Consider the following 14,897-nt stretch of genomic DNA (forward strand, 5'->3'; position numbering starts at 1 on the left):
CAGTAAACAAACATATGAAAGATTGAAAACTTTTGAAAGAAAAAAAAATATTGAAACAAATGCTGATGGTAAAGAAAAGCTCAAAAATAGAATTAGGGCCATTTTGACAAAACAAGCAAAAATTAGTAGTTTATTTTGCCTAAAAATAGAAAAGCCTAAAAAATGCCGCTAAAAGTCTATTTTGCTACAGTAGTCTCGATTCCTTCTTAATGCTACATCGGTTTGAAGATCTGCGTTAATAGTCGATCAACAATAATGAATGCTCACTAACCAAGCTAAGAGGGTTCGGTCAATGGGTGAGAAATAATGATGACAAGATGAGACTTAGATGGGGCAGCAATGCAGAAATTATGAAGGCAACAAAAACTTCAATGTGCAACAACAGGAGAAGGAGAATTGGACATCAATGGAAAATCAAAAATGGTAGAAACTTCTAAACAAAATATTGATATTAAAAAGGCAATGATTCAGCCAAATAAATTGGAGAAGTGATAGGCAAAGGGGCAGCACAAATAGAAAATAAAACTTGTGTTTTAGGTTGCAATAATGGTGGGTTATGAGAGAAAATTGAAGAATAATGGCAAGGAAAAATGAAGGGGACGACAATAGCTTGAGAAAAATAAATAAAATAGGCTAAACATAAAATAAAATGCAATTTATACCTAGGTTAAAAAGGGCTTGGAAGGCAACAAGGTTTTAAGGAGCAGAAACGTTGAAAAAATAAAAATTTACAAGGGAAGGGAATCAAACTCAAGTCTTAAGGTCAATTTCACTAACTCTTTACCACTAGGTCAATTAATCATTCTTTTCATAAACGCTCAAACAAAACCTTAAAAATTAGGGCAAGACAACTCTCAGTTCACTAAACAGATTTCTTCCGACCCAATTCCTTCTGACCCAATTTTTGGGACATGACAAAACTATTAGTAAGCTTATGTTTAGTTTTAGTAACTTAACTTCAAAAGGTTACAAAATGGTCAATAAACTATTCAAAAGTTTTCATTTAAGTCATTGGTTTGTTAAGGTTTTTTTTTAAGTTTGACTAATGAGCTCCAAGCGATGATTCGACGATTGATGTAGTGAATCTATACCCATTGACGAGTAGAACATATCTTAGATCCAAGTTAACTTGCCATTTAGTGTAGGAGATTGGAGAAAAAAAGTTGTTCGAATTTTGGTTCACATATTTGTAACGTTCAAAATTGTTTCATGAAATGAAATTATGTTGTAAAAGAGAAGGGAAATGTAAGCTTTCAATTGATACAAATGGTGCAGACAAAGGTCATATAGTAACAATTTTAAAAGTCTGATGACTTAAATAAATTTTTTTGTATAGTTCAGTGATCATTTTATAATTTTTTTGAAATTAACTAAAACGTAAACTTATTAATAATTTAATAACCTTAATTGCCATTTACCCATAAAACTATTGAGACCATTAATGATCATTATTCTAAAAAGTGGCGCATTAATTATCTCTTTTATCTTTTATATATTGTTTCGATTAATACCTAAATTATTTGTACGAAAAAAATCAAAATGAAATGCAACATGTTCTGAACTTTTATTAAAGCTCATCATTTTGTTGAAGATACCCCAATCCATGATTTCAACATTGGAATTTTGGAAGTCCCTAGTAATAGTATGAATTATGAAATTTCAAAAACCATATTCTTATTTATTGTTAATTTCAAGGTAATTTTAATAGCTATACTTACATTTGTCTTTAGAAAATAAAATATTCACTTTAAATGTATAAAAATGAATAAAGAAAACCCTCTTCATTTCCGAGAAAATAAGAAATATGAAAAAAAACTAAAAAGAAATACATATTTTCTTGAAAGACGCTTCAAATGAAACAAATATGAAGAACATAGTTGTATGAATGTTCAATTACTTTATTCTTCGGTTAACCAAATCAAATTAGTAGTAACTAAATCGAAATTATCATGAAAAAACTCAAACTTATAAATCCCTATCCCGGAAAAAAAAAAACTGAAGCATCCAGAAAATACATCAAGCATTGAACTAAAAAGAACATATCACTATTGATAGTTGTAGAGGAGGATTAGACACTGCTGCTAACGATGGGTGAAGAAATATGCCAACCAAAGACATATTGTTGTGTCTGGCGGGGTTATTCTACCTATACCAAAAACATGTTATTTCAACATTACAATGAAAATTCTGATATAGTGACAATATAATGAAATAAATTTTATCATGTTACGAATAAGAATTCATAAGGGGAATTTCTATTGCATTCTATATTTTTCATAATCTTTACAGGTAGTATACTCCACTATATATAGAAATATTAGACTCTTTATATTCTAATACATAAATAAGAAAAAGGGGTTATAAGGAGATGAAAGTTTAAAATTAAAGAAAATGAAAGATTAAGGTCAAGAGAGATGAAAGGTGAAAGGTTGAACATCCACTTAATAATATTAATAATAAATATTTTAAATGTAGCAAAATTCATAAAATAATAGAAACACCGCTCCAAATGAACCAATTCCACTCAAGCAATTACTGAAACTTAAAGGAAAATGTGAGAGCATAGATTAATTATTTTTAATAAGTTAATTGCACCAAATATTTTTAAATTATTACCCGCATTCTAAATTAATTCACTTTCAAATATTGTGATTAATTGCTCACTTTTAAAATTGGTAGGGATTAAATTGTTTCGATTATTTTAGAGAGATCAATTTGCTGAATATCAAAATTGAGAGCGACTAGAGAGGTTATTTTACCTAGTTTAATAATTAAATGACATGTTAAATCTTATGTGACGTAATTTAAAATGAAAATTAAAAAAATTGTAGAAATAGTTGTTTTAAAAATCATGGTTTTGAAGTTTTTACAAAATTTTTATTGTTCATATTTTTAAATTTTCAGTTTATTTAATTTTAGCTTCTTTAAAATTTTCATTTTAAAATTAGCTATATAAAATTTAAATTGTCATTGATTAATATAACATCAATAGTTTAGAAATGTAATTAGATCAGTTTGAAGTTTGAAAATAGATTTAAAATAATGGTCATAATTTAGGGGTGGTTGATGCAATTAACTCATTTCTAATGGTGCTAAAGCAGAGTTAAATTATGACCCAAAGACTCACTTTTTTCTAAGTCGTCTCCTATCAAAATTACAAAATAAATGGATAGTAGTAGCAACGTCAATAATTTAGATCCCGATATTGCGGTAATCTCATAACACAAATACTTTGCTACTAAACCAAGAAAACCCAGTTGTCTTAAGAGTTCATATTTGTTAAGGTTTCTTAACATTTTAGTGCAACCTTGATTTTTATTTTTATTTATTTCCTTTCCCTTAAAGATAAAAAAAGATCAAGTTTTTTTCCTTTTTCTTCTTCAGTTTTGCTTACTTTCTTTTGCTCCCAAAAACCAAAAAAATATCCATTCAAATCCCATTTGATGGTTTTGAAGTAGCAAGGATCTTCTCAGCACTTAGTCTAGTTTGATTTTGAAGTTCCCAAGTGAGGTAAATGTATTTATGTATCCTTAATTTCTTTATTTTTGTTTTTTTATATAAATTTGTTATATATTTCTTCATCTAATATTATATTTTTATGTTTTTCTTGAACTAAATCAGAGAAAAATAGACTGTTTGGATTTGCTTTTTTCACACTCAAATTCTTGGCATCATTACTTCATTTTGAAGGGGTAAGTGGGTATATTTATTATGTTTTCCATCATTATATGCATAATATTAATTGGGTGATAAAAAATTGAAAATATCTATGATTAAATTTCATTTATAATTGAGTCACTATCATTAAAATTATTTTTAATTTTTATCTTTTTATTTAGTGAATATTTAATTTACCGACAATGCACGAATTTTATATGCTATCGACGAATAATTACATCACATATTATTATCAAATAAAACAAAACATAGCTAATCACCATTCTTAAGTGCCGCTTTGAGCTTTTAGCCAATTCAATCTTGGAACTTTTGTATCTTTTCTTTTAGAAAAGGAAATTTCGAAAAGCCTATTCTTATTTATTATTAGTTCTGTGGAAAAGAACTTGCTATATAATAGAAACATTGGAAATACATTTGTCTTTAGATTTCGCAAAATGAATAATGGAAACACTTTTTCATTTCTGATAGCAAATGAAAATTAAGAAAAAAATTTCAAGAAAATAGATATTTTAAATGTAGTAAAAATCAAACAAATAACTCAAACAACCCTTCAATGTTTACATATTTTGTTAGTTAAAACCAATAAATTAACTTTTATATTTATAAAATTGCACTTTAAAGATAAAGAGATGCTTGCAATTAAAAGATCTAATTCAAGATCCACAAATGTCATACATAAGCCTCCAAAGTTTAAGGGAAGTAGAATTTAGAAAATGTGATAATTTAAAGTATCCCTTCCCATTGTCTGTTGCTAATACCCTTGAGTAATTGCATACTTTGAAGATATATAAAGAGTTACATGCATCTAGAAAATATAATCCAAGATCCATAAGTGTCGTGCATACGAAGTTTTAGGGAAGTAGAAGTTAAAAAAATGTGAAATTTTAAAGTATCTCTTCCCACTATTTGTTGCTAATTGTAACACCCTTAACCCGTATTTGTCGTTGGAATAGGGTTTCGGAGCATTATCAAGTAACCGTAATCTAAATCATTCATTTTCAAACATTTCAAAAATCATATTATAATTCATCATTAACATGCATAGAGTTCTTTATTCAAGCCTTGGAGGGCATAAAATTACTTTAGAATCGATTTGAGACTAAATCAAAAACATTTGAAAACTTTAGGAGAAAGAAAAATTTTAACTGCAGGGTTCACACAGCTATGTGGCCAGGCCGTGTGACTCACATAGCCAAGTCACACGCCCGTGTGTCTGGTCGTGTGGACATTCGAAGTAGGGACACACGGTCGTGTCCCAGCCCAAGTCCCTGCCCGTGTAATTCACTGACTTGGGTCACACGGCCAAGCCACACGCCCATATGCCAGGCTGTGTACCCTTCAAAAATGGCCTCACACGCCTGTTGCTAGCCATGTGTCTCACACGGCCAAGTTACATGCCCATGTGTCTGGCCGTGTTGACTTAAATTGTATCTTAAACAACAAGTTTACTATTTCCTACTTGCTTGGGCATTAAGTAACTCAAAAACCATTCATTTAACCTATTCAAAACATGATCAAGCACACCTAAAACATGCTAAAACAATCATCCTAGTTGCCTAACCAATGTACCCTTATTGGTACCACATTTATATCATCAAAATATATCATCAATGCATCATTCAAATCAAGTTTATAAACATGCCAAAATCCATTACTTTGGCCTAGCTCATATCTACCTAAAACATCAACTTTAATTCACATACACATAACAAGTATTGGTTTAATTCAACATACTATATTAAGGCTTCAAACACAAACATATATTTACATATATACCAAATCAACATGGCACTTATAACCTCATTTACAATTCATCCACAAAATAACTATCAACTAGACATCCTAGGTACATGCCAACACAAAAGATGAAAATCACCACGTTTGAGATCGGGATCGTTGTTGGATGCCATATCAGCGATCAAAAGAGAAGTACCTAACCTGCGCACGAAAAATAAATACTAAGCGATATTTTTATAATCTAAACAATTAAAGACATAAAGATACATGAATGCTCAATTTGAAATGCATAATCATATTTCTAACTATCAAGCAATTATAAATTAATCAACATCACAATTTCATGCATAATACCACATTATATCATGATTTGCTCACTTCACTACTATTCTTCCATTAATTGGTTTAACTTATAACTCAATTAACAATGACATATTTCAACTATATTCAATCAATGAGTACATTACTCATTTATCTCATTTATAATCACAACTTTTTCACCTTTCATATATCAATTCACTTTTCCATTTCCAATTCACATATTTTGTCATTTCAATATCGATCATAGAACTTGTTATTTAATTATCCCTATTAACACGAACTGAACTCGGACTGATACACGGATCCAACCAACATACAAGTTTGACACTCAGTGCCTCATCGAATAAATTTGAAGTAATAGATGTACCCAACACTATATAAATTGACACCCAGTGTCTCATAGGTTAAACCGAAGTAAATTGGCACCCAGCCCAATACAATTAATAAGGTTTCATTTCACATCTCAAATATAACCATTATCCAATATCAAGTTTTCGTATAATCACATTATCACATATACAGATGAATTCAATTCAATCTATAATAATTAATACATTCATAATGTATAAACCACTTCAATCCATTTCAATCAACTACAATTTCAATTCAATATCAAAGTGTCAAAATACTCACCTCAACCGCTTACCATATGCATTAAATCAAAATACAGCTAGGTTCAGATTATAGAAATACATACTATGGTTCCAAGCTATTTGACGACGATTTTATCCTTCCTCTTTTTAGTCGAGGATTCCAATACGACGTTAGCTACAGAATTAAAACAACTAAAATTCATCAATACTACAAAATTCAATTTCATAATGATTATTTCAATTTTTACTCAATATTTTCCTAAATTCTAATTTAGTCCCTAAATCGAGACTAATTTTTATTTTTACATTTTATTCTATATTTTCATACAAATTTCACTTTAAAATAATTAAATTTCCTATTTTCAATTAAATCCCTAAATTTCAAAATTTTCACAATTTAGTCCCTATTACTCAAAATTTACAATTTATTCTACAATTTAGTCTTTTTCAATTTCTAGCTTAAAATCTATCAAATTAATCCCTAATACTAAAACTATTTCACAATAACAACATTTAAAATCTTAATCAATACTAAAATTACAACATGGGTCGAGTAGCCCTAGGTACCGAGATTCTAAAAACATAAAAATCACAAAAATGGACTAAATTATATCACTATGGATGAATAATTATATCACTTATTATTATTGAATAAAACAAAACATAGCTAATAACTATTGTTAAGTACCTATTTCGCTTTTATTAGTTCTTAATTCTTCTTTTTTTTTTGTTGAAGATAACCGAATCCATAATTTCAACAGTAGAAATTTTGTATTTAAAAAAAAATTCAAAAAGGCTAAACTGCAACTATATGCTGAATTTTCTTTTCTTTTTTTGAAAATTTATCAATTTATATTTTTTACAAATAGAAAGGAAAATGCAACTGATAGGACATGTTTTTTTCTGATCTTCCAGAGAAAACATGAGATGCATTTTATTCTTTTTCCTAAAAACGTGCTCTGTAGGATGCATTTTCAGATAGTCTAAAATTATTTTTTTCTTACAGTTTGAAATTAGAAGTTTGTAGATTTAGCTTTTCCTGTGTTCAAGTTAAACATTGTTATAGTTTTAAGGTATGTTTGAATTTACGATAATGTCATGGATTTGGGTGACTTACGAATTTCATCTGGCATGTGAGCATGGAGCCATCAACCGAGAAGCTGGATTGCATTGCAACTCAAGGTCCCAGTTGACAGTGGTTCTATAGTCACCGATTGAAGTGTAACTAGGTCTTTAATTTTACAAAGGTTATGTTATCAATGAATGGAGCATAAATGGGCCCCAATTGATAGTGGTTATGAGAGCACAACAACGAGTTTCTCATCATCAAGGGAGGATGCTATTTGGCACAGAAACAAAAGTATGAGGAAGAAAAATGCAATGGTGTTTTAGTATAATCAAGTAATTCGGTAGAAATGGATAAAATGCTACTACATTTTTCTTTCCTTTTACTTTTGTTTCTGTGGTGTATAGCTTCCTCCATTGATGATGAAAAAAATCCTTATCGTGCCTACAAAAGTACCACCAACTAGGGCCAAATTTATGTTCTGTCCCCTAGCAGTATAACCTTTGTAAACTTGAAACCTTAGTTATATTTCAACCGAAGACAATATAATCACCATCAACTTGGATCTCGAGTTGCAATGCGATCTCTACTGCTCAGGTGATGACTCAATGCTCACATGGCAAGTGAAGTTTGTTGGAATAAAAAACCGGTAACTTTGAAATTAATAAACTAACCTCCTCTTTTGTTTATTGGTCTAAAGTTAGTCAGATGTCCTCGAGCTCGGTCAATATATTGTTGTGTCTGGCGGGGTTATTCCACCTATACCAAAACCATGTTATTTCAACATTACAATGAAAATTCTGATACAATAACAATATTATGAAATAAATTTTATCATGGTACGAATGAGAATTCATAAGGGGAATTTCTATTGCATTCTATATTTTTATAATCTTTACATGTAGTATACTCCACTATATATAGAGAGATTAGAACTCTTCATATTTTAATACATAAATAAGAAAAGGGGTTATAAGGAGATGAAAGATTAAAATTAAAGAAAATGAAAGATCAAAGGTCAAGGGAGATAAAAAGTGAAAAGTGAAAGGTTGAACATCCGCTTAATAACAATAATGTAAATATTTTAAATGTAGCAAAAATCATAAAAATAATTGAAACACCGCTCCAAATTAACCAAATCCACTCAAGCAATTACTGAAACTTCAAGGAAAATGTGAGAGCATAGATTAATTATTTTAATAAGTTAATTGCACCAAATATTTTTAAATTATTACCCGCATTCTAAATTAATTCATTAAATTTTAAATCATTTTAGTTACATTTCTAAACTAAAAAGAATATATCAATTAAGTTTTTCTGTTTTTAAAACCATTAATTTAATGATAAAAAGACATCTTCAGTCACTCTCAATTTTAAAATTGAGTAAATTAGTCACTTTCAAAAAATTTGGAACAATTTAATCTCTGTCAATTTTGAAAGTGAGCAACTAAGGACAATTAATCACAACGTTCATGTCTTTCGTCAATTGTGCATAATTTTGATTGGTACAATAATACATTTAGCCCTTGATGTTTACATATTTTGTTAGTTTGGTCTTGATTCTAAAAAACAAATCAACAAATTCAGTCTTAACATTTACACATTTACAAAAATATTACAGGCTAAATTTGTTATCATATCAATCAAATTTATGTAAAACTGATGAAAAACATTAATATTGTGATTAATTGCTCACTTTTGAAATTGGTAGGGATTACATTGCTTGATTTTTTAGAGGGCCAATTTGTTGAATATTAAAATTGAGAGGGACTACAGAGGTCATTTTACCTAGTTTAATAATTAAATGACATGTTAAATCTTATGTGATATAATTTAAAATGATTTTTTAAAAAAAAAGGAAGATTGTAAAATAGTTGTTTTAAAAATCTTGGTTTTGAAGTTTTTACAAAATTTTTATCGTTCATCAATACTACAAAATTCATATTGAATCTTATTGAATTAAATTTCACATTTTGTGCTATTTATTTTATTGAATTGTTTAATCATATTGAATCTTTAGTAATTTCAGTTCAAATTGAATTATTGATGATGCCATAAAATATTCGTGTTACAATTTTCTATTGGTATCAATTTCACATTTTATCTTTAAAATATCATTTATTAAAAAAATCACATTTTTACATTTAATATATTTTTAATTTCAAAATATACGATGACAAAAATCAAGATAATTGAAGCGACTAAGCAAGCGAATAAGTTAACTTGATGCCTTTTTTAGTCAAAAGAAAAAAATTATTTTCAAAACCCAAATTATATTCAGATTTTTTCTAACATAAAAGTTACGTCAAGAAATAGAAGAATTAAAAAGCAGAGAACAAATAATTTTCCTTTATGTTTTTCCATATTTTTTAAAGAATGAATATTGGATATTTTGATATAAATAATATAGAGAAATTTTGGAGGATTTAAAACATTTACCCTCATTTCCCTCACTTTATTTATTTTTAAAATTTCATCTACTTTTATTTAATTTTTAATTTATAATTTTCTAAACTTTTGAAAATAACTTCAATTGTTTACATTTTATACATTAGCGATTTAAATTGCAACTACTTTTTATAGTTAAGTGACAAAACGAAAATTACTAATAGTTTAGTGACTAGTGTAGTATTTTTTTGGTACAATGATCATTCGAATTCCAACAATACCTAAAGAAAGTAATCACCTAACTAATAAATCACAACTTGAGCTCACTTATCCAAGAATTTATATTCACATCTTACAAACCTCCATATGTAAAATATTACTCAGAGTTGAATCCAAATTTTAAAACCAACAACTTGAACAACACAAGCCATTTACTACAACACCAACAACTATACTTTGTTTTTATAGGGTGCCAATAACAACACCTATTACAACTCATTTACTAGTATATTTAATTTCAAGTTGTAACATATAACTAGGCATTCTTATAACCTGCTTTCCCATACTTTCCACCCATCATCAGCATCCCATCATCATCATCATCATCAACATCGTTGTTGTTACAATTGAGCACCAAGATCACTGCAATTCTTGTTAGTATTGTCCAGAATTAATGCAAAGGACATTTCTATGGATTTTAGACCTCATATCTATCTTCCAAATTTTGAAAGCAGATCAAAGGTTTTATTATTACAGATTTAAAGAAGAATCAGATTGTAAATTATCGATCAACTGTTGAGAAAAATCAGTATCAAATACGGTAGCTGTACCGAAAATGCCAACTATAATGGTAGAAGCAAAGGAAAAGTAAAAAAAGATGGGATTCTTTACTTAATACTTCTGCCTTTGTACCCACAACATTCTTTCTTCTATCACCAATTTCAACCATCCACTCTACCCACTTTCCTTTCATTTGCTTAATAGTTCTGCCTTTCTACCCACAACATTCTTTCTTCTCCACTGTTTTTAATTTGTTTTGATCTCCAAGGTCTATCACAAAATTTCAAGCATCCATTCAAAGGTAATTTTCTTTCATTTGCTTCATTCATGACTATGCAATGATTGCTTTTTATTATCTGCTAGCTTTGTAAGATAGTCAAGGAAGTCAACTTCACTGCTTCATTTTCAGTTCTAATCTCTCAACACATTTCAGCCACTAAGTCAGGTAATAAGGCAATGATTTCCTCTACTGATCATCAACAGTTTTAGATTTTAAGACAGGATAGGATGACCGGCAAACATAATCTATCATAGATAGAAATCTCAAACTGTTGAACATTTTAGCTCTTAATATTCCATAGTGAACTGTTGCACACTTGAATCTAGCATTTTATATACATTGAGAGGTTAACTCTAGTGACCAGATTTTCATCATGTTTCTGTCTGCCACCTATCCATAGCTCCATCTAATAAAGGCCATTGCATTATGCTTCCTTTTCATGCTTACACTAACATATAAAAAATTATTCAAAAATCCTATACACTAACATATATGATTGCGTTGCAGGGGCAGAGCAATGGAATGCGTAGAGCCCGGTGTTGGCATTGCAAATTGCCTTGGACCTCCTCTTTGTAAATACTTGAAATATCACAGAAAGCTGAATGATTTTGTGAGAAACTTCGGGAGGATCAGAGATGAATTGAATTGTAAAATGGCAGACATAGAGCTGCAATTGAAAGCAGAGCTTCTTTCTCCAGGGGGGAAGATACCAAAGCAGGGAGTTGAAAATTGGTTGAAAGATGCGAAAGAGATGATTGCGGAAGCACAGGATGTGGAAAATAAAGTCAGATACGGGAGATATCTCTGTCGTGCTTGGAACGGAAAGCTGGTTGATGAAAAGACTCGAGAAATGAAGGAATTTCTTGATAAAGCTCCTAATGCCTCTGAAGCTCTTGCCATGGATGGTCCAAGTGGTGGGTTGCCACTGCCAACATCAGAACTAGTTGGGGAGGAAGCTGCCAGAAAAGATATTTGGGCATGTTTGATGCAAGAGGAGGTAAAAAAGATCGGGGTTTGGGGGATGGGCGGTGTGGGTAAAACCACGACCATGAAGCACATCCACAATGATCTTTTGAAAGAACAAAGATTCAAAAGAGTAATCTGGGTTACCATATCAAAGGAGTTCAATGTAATGAAGGTACAAGATAATATTGTAAGTGCGTTGGAGGCGAAGGAATATTTAGACAAAGAAGAGGACAAGCTCAGACGAGCAGCAATCTTGTCAGAAATGCTGAAGAAAGCAGGAAAGCATGTTCTAATCCTAGATGATGTGTGGGATGAAGTCTCTCTAGAAGAAGTTGGGATCCCTGAGCCGAGTGACAGCAATGGCTGCAAGTTGGTGTTGACAACCCGTTCGGAGCATGTCTGTAAGTATATGGGTTGCACGGTGATAAAAGTGAAGCCCCTTTCAGCACAACAGGCATTGACACTATTCTTGAGTAAAGTTGGGCCTAACATAGTGCAAAATCAAACTATAATGCCTACTCTAGAGCTTGTTGTCAAGGAATGTTCGGGTCTACCTCTTACAATTGTCGTCGTAGCTGGTACATTGAAAGGAGAAGAGGACCCTCTTATTTGGAAAAACACACTCAGGGAATTGAAAAAGAGAATAGAAAAAGTGGAAGGAGTAGAAGCTAAAGTGATAGAGCGTTTGAAATTTAGCTTCGATCACTTAAAGGACGAGAAAGTGAAATCTTGTTTCTTACATTGCGCATTATATCCCGAAGATTTTGAAATTGAAAAGGATGAACTAATTGAGTGCTGGATTGACGAGGGATTCATAGATGATATGGGTACAAGACAAGAAATGAATGAAAAGGGTCAAGTTATTTTGAAGAAGTTGGAAGATAATTGCTTGTTGGAAAATGTCTCGAGTGAAGAAATGAAAATGCATGATGCAGTGAGAGACATGGCATTGTCGATCACAAGAATGAATCCTCGATATATGATACAAGCAGGTTTGCAATTAGAAGAGTTACCAGAAAAGAAGCAATGGAGTCCGAACATTGAGAAAGTGTCACTTATGTATAACTCCATATCAGAAATTTCCATAGATGTGCTGCCCACAAAATGTCAACTGCTCATAACCTTGTTATTGCAGCATAACCCTATAAAGAAGATCCCATATTCTTTCTTCACAAACATGCCTTGTCTTAGTGTTCTCAATTTGTCCTCTACGAAGATCAAAAGTTTACCAAATTCCATCTCTGAACTAAAGAACCTCACAACATTGTTGCTTTGTGGTTGTTCTAAATTAAGAGATCTACCATGTCTTTCGATGCTTCAAGAATTGAAGAAGATGGATCTTTCTGGGACTAAAATTGAGGAAGTCCCTAAAGGAATGGATATGCTGATAAAGCTAAGCTATCTTGATCTTGAAGTGTTCACTCTGAAAGAGATACCCGCTGGACTTTTATCAAAACTCGTTCACCTTCAGCACTTGAGTTTTGATGTGGTCAATGAAAAAACAAGTCTAAAAGCAGAGGAGATGGAACCATTGAAGAAGTTGGAGTGCTTTACCGGACATTTCGAAGACATCAATGAATTCAATAAGTTCATCTCCTCAATGCAGCAAAGTAAGAAAAATCTCATCAAGTACCATTTACAGGTGGGCTCATATAATTGGGGTGGTGAAAGAGATAAAAGAGTAACAATTGGAGGAGTCCAGAATTGGGAAGGTGAGTTAATTATGCACCCAATTGAAATTCAACAGTTGCATATTTCAAAGTGCGACTATTTGAGAAGCTTAGTCGATGACAAATTTTCCTTCAAAAATGCGATTGACTTGAGGGATTGTAGGATTTGGGAGTGTGAAGGGATAGAGTGTGTTGTTTCCCTGTCCTCTTTTGCCTCTTCTTCCGCTCATCCGTTTCAGAGCCTCGAGGGGTTAGATCTTGGATATCTGCCAAAGTTGAGTGCCCTTATTATGAAAGATGCAGGAATTGGTTCAGCAACAACATCAACAGTGGCTCCGTCTGCCTGCTTTTCCCATCTTAAGGAAATTAGGATATTCAAATGCTCAAGTATGAAGACGTTGCTTCCACATTGGTTGCTTCCAAACCTCCAAAACCTGGAAGAAATATCAGTGTTATTCTGTGATGAGGTAGTTGAAATATTGGGAGTAGCAACATCAAAAGTTGAAGAAAAAGGGAGTGATGCATTAATCAAAATCCATCTTCCCAAATTGAGAGCGTTGGAATTGAACGAATTGCCAAATTTGAAGAGCATATGCAGCAAAAGTGGAGTGATGGTTTGTGATTCTCTCCGATTTATGAAAGTTGATGGAGATTGTGATAAACTGAAGAGAATTCCTCCATTTGTTCCCCTTGTTGGCAATGGGCAGCCATTTGCATATGCTCCACCTTCTCTTACCATCAGGTCAGAGACAGAATGGTAGGAATCGTTGGAGTGGGATGACCATCCAAACTTTAAAAATGTTCTTCAACCCCTTTGGAAGGATACTCTTTTATGTTGGTGAAGAGAAAGATGAACGGGTTGGTGGGAAAGAAGGAGAGGGGAGGATAGTCCAAAAGAGAGGAGAAAAGGAATGATGGAAGGAAGAGGTTAAGAGGCTCCACATTGTAAACAATGTCCCTCTCTTACCATTCCTTCTATTCTCTTTTTCTTATAATGTAAAAGCTGAAGAGGTAAAAAAACTAATAAATTTGCTTCATATATTTTCTATGTTTGTTTTGAAAGAATGAGTATTGAATATGGATAAAATAGAGAAATATGGTAGGGTTTAAAATAAAATATAATTTAAATATCAATTATTCAAAATAATGGTATTTTAGATAGCAAAGGTATTGAAACTTTAAAGTGATAAATTACCTTTTATCATTATAAATAAATACCATAATTTCTTTTAAATAAAATTAAAAAATATCATTATTTCTTCTTTCAACAATCATTCTATTCTAAAAATAAAGTATTAATGATATTTTTAAATAAAATAACTTCAAAAGTTTTAAAAAGTAAGAGATGAAACACTATATATAATTTAATCAGTTATATTTTATTATTAATTTTTTATTACATTGTGTATTTAATTTTT

General features: G+C 31.0%; 2 protein-coding genes across 3 annotated transcripts in view; both read left to right on the top strand.

Annotated features, from left to right (window-relative positions):
• Window positions 1-3,291: 3,291 nt before the first annotated feature.
• Window positions 3,292-14,897, top strand: part of LOC105766506 (disease resistance protein At4g27190-like) — an 84,774-nt gene continuing 73,168 nt past the window's right edge. The window contains exon 1 of one of the 2 annotated variants that reach the window (XM_052630212.1): window positions 3,292-3,510. The gene's annotated coding sequence lies outside the window, so the exon portion shown is untranslated. The remainder of the gene's footprint in view (window positions 3,511-14,897) is intronic. The other variant, XM_052630217.1, reaches the window with a different exon arrangement.
• Window positions 3,626-14,492, top strand: LOC128040985 (probable disease resistance protein At4g27220). The gene is made up of 2 exons (XM_052630220.1): window positions 3,626-3,692; window positions 11,351-14,492. Exon 2 carries the CDS (start codon window positions 11,361-11,363, stop codon window positions 14,238-14,240), a length of 2,880 nt encoding a protein of 959 aa, XP_052486180.1. The 5' UTR covers window positions 3,626-3,692; window positions 11,351-11,360; the 3' UTR covers window positions 14,241-14,492.

This window comes from Gossypium raimondii, chromosome 5 (genome assembly GCF_025698545.1).
Source record: "Gossypium raimondii isolate GPD5lz chromosome 5, ASM2569854v1, whole genome shotgun sequence".
NCBI lineage: Eukaryota > Viridiplantae > Streptophyta > Magnoliopsida > Malvales > Malvaceae > Gossypium > Gossypium raimondii.